Source organism: Carassius carassius, chromosome 5, assembly GCF_963082965.1.
Source record: "Carassius carassius chromosome 5, fCarCar2.1, whole genome shotgun sequence".
Lineage (NCBI taxonomy): Eukaryota > Metazoa > Chordata > Actinopteri > Cypriniformes > Cyprinidae > Carassius > Carassius carassius.
This window is the reverse complement of record NC_081759.1, coordinates 14058461-14072673: the sequence shown is the minus strand read 5'-3', so window position 1 is coordinate 14072673 and position 14213 is coordinate 14058461. Positions and strand designations below refer to the sequence as shown.

The 14213-nt window shown below is 33.9% G+C and overlaps 2 protein-coding genes across 4 annotated transcripts in view; one reads left to right on the top strand and one right to left on the bottom strand.

Annotated features, from left to right (window-relative positions):
* Positions 1 to 3698, bottom strand: part of LOC132140188 (uncharacterized) — a 29311-nt gene extending 25613 nt beyond the window's left edge. Inside the window, exons 1-6 of the mRNA XM_059548995.1 lie at positions 3400 to 3698; positions 3250 to 3285; positions 2786 to 2848; positions 1801 to 1903; positions 1468 to 1631; positions 1107 to 1249 (exon numbers count right to left, since the gene is read on the bottom strand). Of these exons, the coding sequence (XP_059404978.1) occupies positions 1107 to 1249; positions 1468 to 1631; positions 1801 to 1903; positions 2786 to 2848; positions 3250 to 3285; positions 3400 to 3436 (546 nt within the window). The 5' untranslated portion in view covers positions 3437 to 3698. The remainder of the gene's footprint in view (positions 1 to 1106; positions 1250 to 1467; positions 1632 to 1800; positions 1904 to 2785; positions 2849 to 3249; positions 3286 to 3399) is intronic.
* A 6011-nt stretch (positions 3699 to 9709) lies between these two features.
* The window catches only part of LOC132140808 (microtubule-associated serine/threonine-protein kinase 4-like), a 190020-nt gene continuing 185516 nt past the window's right edge, over positions 9710 to 14213 (top strand). For all 3 annotated transcript variants that reach the window (XM_059549801.1, XM_059549800.1, XM_059549799.1), the window contains exon 1: positions 9710 to 10176. In XM_059549801.1, the coding sequence (XP_059405784.1) occupies positions 9916 to 10176 (261 nt within the window). In that variant the 5' untranslated portion in view covers positions 9710 to 9915. The remainder of the gene's footprint in view (positions 10177 to 14213) is intronic.

Below are 14213 nucleotides of genomic sequence, written 5' to 3'. Positions count from 1 at the left end.
ACCGTGTATGCCCGCCTTAAGATGTTTGCTATCAGATGACTTGAAGATCTTTATGTCTTAGAATGTATGTACATCTGCTTTTTCTAAGAAGTTTATTGGATTTTTTACACAGCAGATGTTTCCCAGATCAAGCACTCTTTAGTAGACATCTTAGAGATGTACCTGGGAAATCTGTGTAATAATGTTCTGGAACAGTTTTATGTTTTTACGTAAATTAGGTTTTTTGTTTTTATACCAAAAATAATGTCAAATTATGTTATTTCTGAAAAGGCTTATGGAGCCAGAAATATGACAAAACAATCGAATTTCAATTGTGTAAATTTGAATTAGTGTAATTTAACAAAATTGAATATTACAGGGCATTTTATATTTTTTTATTTCATATTTTTTAATGTTTTAGTTTAATTACTTTGAATAATTATATTTATGCACACATACCAGACAAGTCAAAACACCGACAATTTAATTTAAAGCTAGAAGTGATACAAAATAAAGAGCCATTTGTTAGCCAAAAGAGCCTGTTCTTCTTGCTGAGCTGGGATGAGCCAAATGATCCGGATCCCTAAAAAGAGCTGGAATGTACTGTTATAAGCTACTCCTATTGTATAGTTTGTTCTGACAAATACTTTTGGGGTTTAAACCCTCACAAACATTTTATAAATGAGGCCCCATATCTTTAACCACAAAGTCACACCACACCCTAGTATAGAGTGCTTTTTCAAATCTACAATAATCCACACTCTATTACTTAATAGAGAATTTAATCGGGGATTAGAAAGAAAAAAAGACACCCTTTTGTACTCATCTGACAGGTTGGAGAAATCTAAAAAAAATATGAGAATGTATTTCAAGTAGGCTAATTATGTTCATAAATATCACAATTCGCTATTAGCATTATTTGGTTATGAATTCAATAAAATTCCATAGGGTGAATACTGTGCCTTATTTAAACAATTACTTTGTGGCCCACCTTTAAATAACAAAGTTGAACAAAAAAGTTATTATGTTTCACTTTATTTTGCATATGTGCATAAACAGAATAAAAACAAGGATATTGTATAATGGAGCCTTATATACTCTTAAACTTCTGGGTTGTTGTTACTGACCTCTTTCCAGATTGTAGTGTTGAACTCTTTGTACTCTACAAAGAAGTTTTTAATATATCTGCTTTCATCTCCCCACTCCACCTGCACAGTCAGATGGCCTGAGCTTCTTCTGTAAGTTAGTTTTGAATGAGGACCACACATTGCTGCAAAGAAAGAAAACTTTACAGAATAACATACTTACCTGCAGAAATTTTTGTCTAGTCAAATAATTTTCAAGCAGCTTCTATTAATACTAGAACTGCTAGTAACAACTATTTCTGGAAAATGCTATTTAAATCAGTATATTTAGATTAAGGTTTAGAAACAGTTAAAATATTAATAAAGTGAAAGTTACAAATACTAATATTGTACATTAACATACTAATCTTGGATGGAATTTCGCTGAAATTTTTGTAGGTGCACCAGTGTGGATATCCACTGCTTGCAATAACGTGAGCTGTCACATTCCATTTTGAGAAAACAGGAAAGTCATCAGAAGTCCAAGTTCCATTCTTCTGATGTACATTTACACAATTACATCTCCTCCTACACAGCAAACAACGAGTGTGGATTGTTGAATGGAATTTTCAGTTATCAAATTTTATATATAAGTAAGCAATAACAATCATACAATAGCAAATGTGTGAAGCTCAGCCAGACTACAAACAGAATAAAGCTGAAATCATCACATTTATAACTTCCTACAGAAACTTACTGTTGTGTGTACAGCATGTATGAGATTGATATGTCTCCTTTCCATTCACAGACGGACACAAGAGATTTCTTATATTTTACATAGCATGTCAAATCATAGACTCCTGTGAAATGAGAATATGAGAATGAGAATCCAAAAAAAAAGGAATTTGCCACAAATACAGTACAAAATAGGACTTGGAGAAAATTAAATGTAAACAGTGTTTGTCCAAATTGTGTAAACCATTTTATTTTATAGCGATTCATTTTTAATTGTTAAACAGTCAAGAAGGTTAAGGGCTAGTTTATATTTTACATTATATAATATTTCATCCGATCTACTTAGCTAATAAACCAGAAAAAAACGTGGGATTGCATATACATATAGGAAAAGGGAGAAGAATAGAATTGGAAAAAGGAAGATTCAAACTCTGGTCATGTCAGAAATTAAATGCACTATCCTTATACTCTCCACTCAACTGCCTTATTTGTCAGAAAGCAGTTTATAGGGCAACTTGCACAGTGCCTCACTTGAACAATAACTGAATATGTTTAATTGGAAATTTTGCAATAGGACATTTGTCTTGACACATTTTCATAAGCACAGAACTTGATGTGTCAATGACGTCATGTGAAAACCATCAATAGAAACATTTTGCATTCTACTACCTGATTTAACTGTGCTTTTGAGTTTTGTGAAGGAGGACTAATGGTAGGAAACTTTTTAGCTGTGTTTATGATCAATATGCATAACAGTGACAAAAAAATTGTAAGTATGGAAATGACATGAATGAGTTTTGATATTTGGGATATGGTCATTGCGTTACTTTGGGCACTACTTTAGCCACCAACCAACCACACCCTAGTCCCTGTACTGTCATCTTTTTGGAAAACTAAAATATGGTCACCCTATGTAACACTAAGTAGGCTATTCTAAGTAGTCAATTTTACTCCAATTTACTGGATAAAAAGACATAGCTTCATTGGTGGAAATGTTAAATTCTTACCTTCTGTGTTGTTACATTTATTTTTCAATAAGTTAAAAGTGTCACGTCCACAGTTACAGGATCCTGTAAAGTTACAATGATAAACTGTGTTAAGCATTTTTTAATTTTATTTATTATTATCTTCTAAACAATGACTATAAGAGCCTGCAAAAGGAGAAAGTTGCACAAAATAATCCGTTTTTTTTAAGAATGTTAAAAAAATGAACTCCACGGGTTAGTGTAATCCAGCATGATTTGAGAAAGCTCTAAATAGAATCTTGTGCTTAAATAGAAACAAATAAAAATGTAGATACAATGATGTTTTGTACAAAGAGTTGTTCATTACTGACCTAGAAACACTGCAAAATCTTTAATATGTCTTTGTTTTATTTTTTAAAACATCTTTAAAAAAACTTGTTTATTACTTGTTTCTAAAACTTGTTTATTGCTTACAGGTAAACACACACACACGCGCTTGTACTGACCTGTTGACGCTTCAGTTGTCCAGAGAGATACCAAACCTGAAATGTATTAAATCTACTGAAATTCACCTCAGCAACCATATGAATGAAATGCAATACTAATGACAGACTTCTGTTTAAATACTTGTTTAAAAACACAACTAAAACACATACCTAGAGTAATGTAAAATGCAGCCGAGCACTTGCGCATTGTAGCCTCCTCTAACAGTCAGCTACTTTTACTCACGCAGCCTACCAACTAACGAAAGAGTATGGTGTATATTCCATTCTCAATACACATGAAACTACAGCTTTAACAGTTGCTCTTCAAGTATCATAGGCTGTCTCAGAACTGACTACCTCGAGAGCATAACTCGGTAACGTTTAGTCGCGCGGAGTATTTTTGGCCATTAGAGGCGCTAAACGATGCTGGCAGAAAGTCAGCTGGTTCTCCACAGCATTTAGACACTTCTGTGCACGTGAACAATGTGCCCTAATAGATACGCCTCAAAGCCTGAATAGATTTCGGTACACTCTTTTGTGTGTGTGTGTGTGTGTGTGTGTGTGTGTGTGTGTGTGTCACATTTAAGGAGATTAAGAGATTAATCAACAAAAAATACAATATTTTTAAAGAATGCTTTAAATGTTTTTTTCCATTTCCTCAGTGACTTTCTTTGTAGGCTTACTAAATAAATAGACAGTCAATAGAGAGAGAGAGAGAGAGAGAGAGAGAGAGAGACTGTCTATTTATTTAATTAATAAATTTTTATCTACAATGAAAGTCACTGAGGAAATGGAAAACACATTTAAAGCATTCTTTAAAATATTGTCTTTTGTGCACCACATTGGGAACGCATGTTTAATTTATGACATAATTTTTAGGAAAACTGTACCTACAGTTTTCGAGTCTGACCAAATGTTCATGCACAGTCAAATTAGTATAGTGCTTACATTATAGGCTATATGTACCATCATAGCCATAGTAGCTGGATGTTAATTAATTTTCTTTAGTATCAAATTGCAATGGAACTGACCTACAGGGCTTGTGCAGAAAAACAGTTTCACTTCTGCAAACTAGAATAGAACTAGCGTGTATTGTTGAACTTTGTAGAGACAAGTCTATTGACACTTTTTACATCAGAATTTTCCTTTAATTTTCTCACTGAACTGCAGGTTTGTGTCAACTCTTAAAGATAAAACAGCAAGATGTTGATTTAAACTGCTTTTGCAAAGAGTAAGATGTACAGACTGGTCTTTATTATTATTATTTTTTTTTATAGGGGAGCTCAACGTTTACGAATCTTTTTTATTTTTATTTTGGCCAGACATAATTTTAACAGATTTTTTTTCTTCTTTTCTGTAAATTCTCTAGTAATCTAATAACTCAAGTAAGTTACCACCAAATAACCAATAAGTTGTTGTTATTATATAACTGTTAAATTGGCCATACCTCTTTTTATACATAAGGCACTTATAATAAATAACTTATAACAAAAAAAAAATAATAATAATGAATTAACAAATTCGTAATCTCAGAGCAAAATTCAGTTTTTGTTTACTACGTTCACAGTTGAAGTGAAGCATAACAAGTGCAAAATGTGTGGTGGGAACTTGCCTTTTTAAGGGAAAAAACACTTTTCTTAGATTACTCTAAGGCCATTGAAACTTTTGAGAAATGAGTAAACATTTCACATGACAGATCTCAGAAAACCAAAGATAAACTTTATGACTCCCTTTAAGAGTTATGACTCTTCTTTGCTTCTGTTGAGCTTTCAATGAAACATATTCTCAGCCAGTTGAATGTTCTATACACTCTAATATATATATATATATGGGAGTAAAGACATATTTCATGTTTATAAATATGAGAATACCATATTTTTACACAAACAAATCCAGTACATAAAACAGCACAAAATCAGTAAGTGTAAATGAATTCATAAGTTCTATAGTTACTAGACATACTGTACGAGAGAACCTCTGATGTGAGCTGTAAGATGTTAAATATATCTCTCTTTCTCCTACATGCACACACACACACACACACACACGCACAGGAAGAGGCATGTTCACACATCAGAGACTATAACGTTAGGAGGCCCAACTAAGGAAACACAAGCTTGTCCTCCACACAGCATCTCTACACATTTCATTTATCAATGCAGAAAAGACAACCAGGCAAAACCTAAATCTTCACATATGCACTGTTTTACAATTTCAATAAGATGCATTGTGTATCGATATCTACCAACCTGCAGTGTTTTTTTTACCTAGTTAACAGCACATGTAACATGTTTTTGTGACAGCGCAAACAACTGCAACCACATGATGATCAGTGGGTTTGATAAAATGAACATCCTTTCATTTAGTTTACATATAAAATGTCTCATTCTGAGAAACAAGCATGAGCAAGATTGAAAAAATAAAATATTTTTCCTTTGCATATTTCAATTTTTTTCCGACATAAACACCAAAATTGAGTCAGCCATTTGGAGACTGTTTGACAAATATATAGAGCAGTCAAAGGGACATTCACAGGAAATTGGTCATATATTTAGAGTAATGTAAAGCACAGTTTTAAAATCCCCCACCCTTAAGATTATCAATACCTTCACCACTCATTGCTTTGATCACCTGGTGAATGGAAGACGACTTCTTGATCCTCGATTAAGATAAGAGGGTGTGGGCTGTTTTGTTCTGCATGACTATGTGGTAAAGGCTGAAACTGAATCAACATCTTCTTAGAATGTTAAAAGGATAGTGAGATGATAATGACAGTGGATTTTTTTTTCTTTTTTTTGGTGCATTCAAAAAGTATTTAGTTTAAATTGTTGCTGTGTTGCAGCCAGATGCTAAAATGCATTCAATTAATTATTGCTCTGATATGTATTTTCATAGACATGAGTGTGCTTTTCCACATCATTTCTATTTATTGAATTTGCCACAGATAGGCTCTAGTCAAAGTGAAGAAACATATTCAAAGATGATTCAGAGAAATAGGATGCATGAGCTAAAAAGCAAATAGTCTGAATATCTAGCCTATGTGATATTTCAGTTGCTTCTTTTGATTTTTATTTATTTTTAATAAACCCTGAGCCACTATCCCTAACCCCAATAAAACAATCTGATTTTATATCATTCTCAAAAATTTGGACTATAGAATATATTCTCACAAACCTTTACAGTATCAAACTATTGTAGATGAGCGCCATCTAGTGTGAAGTAAATGTACTCACTAACTAACTATCTATTTCACATGTGTAATGTAAGCTGTCACAGTGCACAGTTACATGCTTAGATGGTAACACTTTAATTTGATAGTTCCCTTTAGACATTCGACTGATTATAAGTAATTTTGCATGTACAAGTCATTACAGTATTAATACACTGTCTAATAGCTGCAGATTTTCAAGTACAGTATGTCAATGTATTCTACTAACGCTAATCTAACAGTTTGCTAATACTAGTGATATTTAGCTGACATGTAGTTGCAAAGTTACTTACTGTAACCACTTTGACTTTGATTTGATTATGTGCACAATGGTGGCTTTTTTTCTATGTTAAAAAAGTCCCTAAAATAGTCAGTAATCAAACCTGAAACATGTTTGAAAGAGCTACAGAGCAAATCTATTAATCTTGTAGTGATTAATAAATTGACATTTATAAGTTTACAGTTATGTCAGGTGTTGCATAGTTGCTGTACAGTGCTGAAAACTGGACAAAGCACTTGCTAATTGAGAGATCATAGAGCATCTCCCATTGCTTTTTAACACTTCAGCAGTCTGGGGATCCTAAATCAATTGCAATATAATCTCTTAACCCTTGTGCAGTCTTTGGTCACTTCTGACCGAATTTAGAACATAGAATTATACATTTTGAATTTTTTTAACATTTTATGGCACTTGGTTTGTGAACACAAATATTGTTGTGAAAAAAGCTAAGTGGTCATTAAAAAAAAAATCATACTCATTACAACACAAAAACTCACACATATACACACACTTGTTCACCCACACACAAACAAACACGCACACACACGCTTATGAGCTGATGTACCGGTAACTGTAACACTGCAACTACTGTATGTAAAATAAATGTAATAATCTGTTTACAATGCAGTAAAAACATGGACAGCAAGGAAGGGGTTACACTAAAACATCAAGAGTATAAAACAGATACATCCACTCACACTCTTACACACACTCACAAACACACACATACAGAATTATACATACTTAAATGAATTGGTATTGCTATAACCATATAGCTAAAATATGCCAGAAGATGGAAATAAGAGGTTAAAATCTGACCAGGCCCAGAAGGAGTAGGCTCTGATAAAGCATTCCTGTTCATTTTTATTAAATTTTTATAGAATTTTTATGTTTTGTGTAACACAATGCTTTCTATTTAGGTTTGAATGTCTTAATATGATAGGTAAAAAATGGATAGCCTGAATGCACTGTAAGGTGCTTTGGATAAAAGCGTCTGCTAAATGCATAAATTAAATTAAATTTTAATTTTAATAATAATGCAAAAACCTGCACTTCAGATCAACATTTAAAATAATAAGAAATATAAAACTTGACAAAAAGAAGCCTTTAAGAATGCCTTAATATACATTTAAATCCACAACCTAATAAAAACAATTAAACAATTATTTATAAAACAATTAGGGAAATTACAAGCCTCTCTATAGAGTCCTATATTTTTTTAATATTTTTAAATGTTTTAAATTCATTTTAAATAAGTATTTTTTTTTCAATAAATTTCAAAGTTTTTAAATTGCTTGTTTAATTTTTGAAATTATTTTTCTTCATGATTTTTACTTTATTTTTCTGTAAAGCACTTTGAATTACCATTGTGTACGAAATGTGCTATATTAATAAACTTGCCTTGCCTTGCCTTTACAGGAATCTAGTGGTTACACCATGATTTTTTTTTTTTTTTTTTTTTTTTTGCTCTCACCAGGAGGTGCTATTCTGCCTTCAAAAACTGGATTTTAAAGGCCTAGTCTCTATTTTAATATGAAATACTGCATCAATTGAAAACAAATATATATATAAAAAAACAGTTACATTTCAGGTAACAAGGGTTAATGTGAATCTTTATGCACTAATAACAAGAACGAACACCTGAGAGCACAAGGCTATTCATGAAGCACAATGACTACAATATTATATATGGTTTGACCACATACATGAAATCTGAAAAAATCAGGTTTTCTTAATCACTTTGGATTAATTCACTCTTTTTTCTATGTTCTATGTTTTGTATAACCTACATGCATTAGAGATGTGATTTTCCCTAAAACACATGACAGATGCACTTACAGTTCAGAGATTATTGGGTTACAATTTATTTTGATGGGTCCCATCAAAAACAATATACCCAGAGACTTTGGTCCCCTTTAGAAATTCTGTTGAGTACTTTGCATCTACTAACTCTCAGTGTCACCATTTGAAATATAACAATGTCTTGCTTTTAAATGTTGTTCTTTAAAAGTGTGCTTAAGATCTTTCATTAAAATAAATGCTACTGGGTTTTTATATTATGTCATTCATGGATTTCAAGGTGTGTCTTAAGCATAGACTGTATAAAAGGTCTTAATTATTTTTCAGTGCAGTGCACATGGGAAGCCTGTTTTAATCGGAAACATAACACAGAAGAAATAATTAGTGTCTCTTGTTTTCATAAAAATAAACAGACTCCCCTTTTAATCCCTGCTGTAAATGGCAGCTTTACAACTATCAGTGTTCTTCTTCGGTCAAACATTTGCCTTGCCCAAATACCCACACTTGCTGTTTTGGCCACTTGAGAAGCGCAGTGCCCTTAATGCACACTAAATCCACATCTTGATATTCAAGGCTTAGTGTATGCCATCATGCATCATGTTCTGGAAATGTTCATGTTCTGGAGACTTTTTGCCAAGATCGTGCGAGAGGTCATGGAAACCTTTGCGATGTAAGTTAAATATTAATAATAATAAGATATTACATATAATTTGGTAGTAAAACAAAGCACTAGACGTTTTATTGCTGCAAAGATTAGTATATTCATTTTGTACAACATTTGGAACTGATTTTTATCACTTAATAAGAAGTACCAGAAATTAAATTGTGTCATCTGTTATAGGGACAACTGAACAGACATTTAGAAGTTAATTTTTAAAATGCAAAGTATTGAAAATAAAAATAAAACTTTGTAAACACTTGCAGTTTAAAACACTTTAAGTGTGTACCATCAGGTAATGAACACACACTTGTGGTCTTCATGCTCACTTAAACAATTGGACCAAATACAGGAAATACGTCATAGAAGTAGTCAAGTGGTCAAGTGCAAAGACCGGATGTGTGGGTATTTGGACAAGGCAGTTTTTTTTTTTCTGTGGGCGCAAGGGTCAGTAGTGCGCCATTGATTTAAAAGGCCTCGCTCTTTTCTCATTGGCTGATGGGCGGAGTTTGTTTGGCCAATGAGCGCAGACTTTAGTTAAAGACACTGCAGTAATGCTTTAAGCAGGACGCGCTACAAACTTCACTTTTAATGGGTGTTTGTCATGTTTTGAAGACTGATGTTAGTTAAAATTACAGCAGAATAGTGAAGGGAGTTCTCTCGGGCGCTTAGCAGGAGCTCGGATACGGTGTTCTTCAGCATATCATTAGTGTAAGATAATTAACGTGATGTTTTAAGGCAATGGAGAGTGAGCTGTCAGGAACTTTTGGAGGCGGCGGAGAAGATTCATCAGGCTCCGACACACTGTCAGAGGGCGAGACGCGAGCCGAGCCGTATGAATCCCAGTTACACTTTGAGGATTTTAAATGTCACTCCTCAGATTTTGTAGGTCTTGACGACAAAGTGAAGGGAAATGATTCTGATGAATGCAGCGACGAGATAAATGCGAGAAATGGGGATTACCAAGAAGAGGGAGAAAATGATGGGGACGAGGACGAAATGGTAAAGTACATTAAGTATTATAGCACTAAACACTCGTGACATTAACTTTGTGTGTGTTCGGATAATGAAAGCTGCAAGCACGCCCCTGCATGTGTGTTTGTTTGAGCGAAAACGCTCTGCGTGTTGTTGTTGACTGGTTATAAAGAGTTACCATGTTGTTAGTTTTGGAGAAGGTTTGGGAAATAATGTGGGGGAATATATTTCCCCTCTCTATACTGATTGATTGATAATCGGCAATCATATAGGCTATATTTTGCTCACACCTCTAGTGTTGCACACATGCTGTTTATTTATGAATGAATTAATGAATTTACAAATTAATGCAGGAATGATATGACTATACAGACGGTCACGTGTTCATGCATACTAGATTCCGATTGATTGAAAGGCTGTAGTATTCGAATTTTTTGATAGGCTATATTTCAGAGTTTAATAATTAATAAATCCCTTTATCTGAAGACTTCATTATTAAACCAAATAATTATTTACACATTAGTATTTACTTGTTTGTTTTATCAAAATATTTAAAACATTATGGAAATGGATTTGCCCTATTAGATAAAAGTGGGCACCATTGTTTATTATATTAGGTAAGTGTAGCTTAATATATTTAAACTATCCTAAACAGTGTGAAGAGTATACAAAAGCATACAGTTGGCATGTTTGTAAATTGGTATTTTTATTATTATTATTATTGTATATATTTTTAATCCATCCTAAATTGTGCATAACCTTAAAGTTAACATGAACTCCACCCCGTTTACTTTATGAATACGTGTACCAGGTCTTATTGTGAATGATTCATTGTAGCATATGTGTTTTCATAATATTTCATCAAAATGTAATAACTTGGTCTACATCTAAACGGACCTTCCTTTCCATTTGACATCACCAAATCATCTTATTAATTAATTAATTATAATTCATGTTCTCCAATTACCTTTCACAAATAATTCCTCCTTAGTCTCAGCCTAAATTTAAAATGAAAAAGGTGTTTATCTAGAGGCATATATGCAATATTGTACTCAGTGTATCTCAGTTGTATTGTATCTCAGAATGATTGCAGGCAGGGTATTTCTGTCATTAAGCTGTAATTAATTCAGTTCAGTTGTCATTTGTAGGTGTTCATTTGCAGGTACTCTGCATTCGTACTTTGAACTTTCTCACATGCATTTTCATCTGCTTTCAGTTTCATTCAGCTGTATATGTTGTGTTTAGTTTGCAGATGGTCTAAAAGCAAAAGATCCTTTTGCTTGTTTCATAAAGTAAGTCCTTAAAACCAAGGAGGGATTCTGTGGCCTTTGTTTGCATAGTCTAACTTGAAAAGTAGGTTAGTCATTGTCAAACTCTTCCTTACTGGTTTGTCCAGCATATCTAATATGTCAGACCCTTTTCACTGGGAGCAACATTTAATTGGCTTGCCCGAGGATTAGATGACTTGGCCACACCAATCAGATACCTGAGATGCTTGTCAGTCTCAGAGCCACGTCATCAACTGTTTCCTTACAGCCAGGTCAAGCGAGTGGAAACAATGTTGCATATTTATACACCTTTCGTGTGAACAATCAAAGAGCCTGGTCTACATGTATTTGTGATATTGTAGCTAACAGAACTTATGACATAAGTGGCAAAAATCTAAATCAGTATACACTAAGGCATTATCATCACTGTACTTTGTTATATTGTTAAAATGATGAATGGAAAGACTTAAAGTCAGGACTTACAAAAAGATATTATGGACTTTTTTTTCAAAATTTGAGTATTTGATTTTATGTAGAACACCAAAATGTTTGTATCCTCAATTTATTTTTCCTTTTTAATGATTTCTTGTGCACTTGCAGTATTTCATCCCAAACTTGACCGCTTTCACTCATCAACCCCATTATAGTTCTGTTAAATAGCCTCTTTCTCTTTTCACCCTTTCCCTCAGGAATACTGCCCCAGAAAAGCAAAAGATGTCAATGCAAAGACCGCAACACTGCGACGCTGTCCTGAGCGTGTCTTTGATGATATATGAGGAAAGACAGCTTTCTGGGATGGTGGTTGTGGTGTAGCAGTTAGGTTTTTGATTTTAGCCAGGTGGCTTTGAATGGTAAAAACTTTCTCCTTTCCAGTCTTAATGTGCAGTTTTTTGTATGTTGATTCTACTGAGGCAGGTTCTGTTCTATTTGTTTGGGCATGTCAACCGCCAGACACAGCAACATTGACTCAACCAATTCCCTTCAGTGCTGCAAATGGTGCAGTAACCTTTAAATAATGAACTTATGATGAAAGAGCAGCAAGTTGTTGAGAGATAGTACAGCACCCAGGCTTTGTTCAGACAGGCGTTTTGTCTTTATTAGCTCATAGAGTGTCCGAAATTGATGTTGGAAAGGGTGGTCTGGATTGGAAAAGACCACGGTCCAGGATTTGAACTTGGGTTGCCCAAAGCGGAACTTCTGATTCCCTGTTAACATTCATATGTTGCATTTAAAATGAAATGTTACAATTCAAAAGTTTGGGATCAGTAAGACTTGTCATGTTTTTTAAAGCAGTTTCTAATGCTCAACAGGGCTATACCTATTTGATAATTTATATATATATATATATATAATATATTAGTACAGACCAAAAGTTTGGACACACCTTCTCATTCAAAGAGTTTTCTTTATTTTCATGACTATGAAAATTGTAGAGTCACACTGAAGGCATCAAGGGCTATTTGACCAAGAAGGAGAGTGATGGGGTGCTGCGCCAGATGACCTGGCCTCCACAGTCACCGGACCTGAACCCAATCGAGATGGTTTAGGGGTGAGCTGGACCGCAAACAGAATGGCAAAAGGGCCAACAAGTGCTAAGCATCTCTCGGGGAACTCCTTCAAGACTGTTGGAAGACCATTTCAGGTGACTACCTCTTGAAGCTCATCAAGAGAATGCCAAGAGTGTGCAAAGCAGTAATCAAAGCAAAAGGTGGCTACTATGAAGAACCTAGAATATGACATATTTTCAGTTGTTTCACACTTTTTTGTTATGTATATAATTCCATATATAATTCCACATGTGTTAATTCATAGTTTTGATGCCTTCAGTGTGAATCTACAATTTTCATAGTCATGAAAATAAAGAAAACTCTTTGAATGAAAAGGTGTGTCCAAACTTTTGGTCTGTACTGTATATATATATATATATATATATATACAGTAAAAAAAAAACAATTTGGTGAAATTTAATTGTAATTTAACGTTTTGTATTTTAAACTGTTTTCTACTTTAATATACTTTAAAATATAATTTATTCCTGTAGAGCAAAGTTAAATTTTCAGCATCATTATAATTTCAGGTTAAAATAAGTGTTTATTCAAAATTTAAATTTTATGTTACAATATACAGTCGTGGCCAAAAGTTTTGAGAATTACATAAATATTAGTTTTCAAAAAGTTTGCTGCTAAACTGCTTTTAGATCTTTGTTTCAGTTGTTTCTGTGATGTACTGAAATATAATTACAAGCACTTCATACGTTTCAAAGGCTTTTATCGACAATTACATGACATTTATGCAAAGAGTCAGTATTTGCAGTGTTGGCCCTTCTTTTTCAGGACCTCTGCAATTCGACTGGGCATGCTCTCAATCAACTTCTGGGCCAAATCCTGACTGATAGCAACCCATTCTTTCATAATAATTTCTTGGAGTTTGTCAGAATTAGTGGGTTTTTGTTTGTCCACCCGCCTCTTGAGGATTGACCACAAGTTCTCAATGGGATTAAGATCTGGGGAGTTTCCAGGCCATGGACCCAAAATTTCAACATTCTGGTCCCCGAGCCACTTAGTTATAACTTTTGCCTTATGGCACGGTGCTCCATCGTGCTGGAAAATGCATTGTTCTTCACCAAACTGTTGTTGGATTGTTGGAAGAAGTTGCTGTTGGAGGGTGTTTTGGTACCATTCTTTATTCATGGCTGTGTTTTTGGGCAGAATTGTGAGTGAGCCCACTCCCTTGGATGAGAAGCAACCCCACACATGAATGGTGTCAGGATGCTTTACTGTTGGCATGACACAGGAC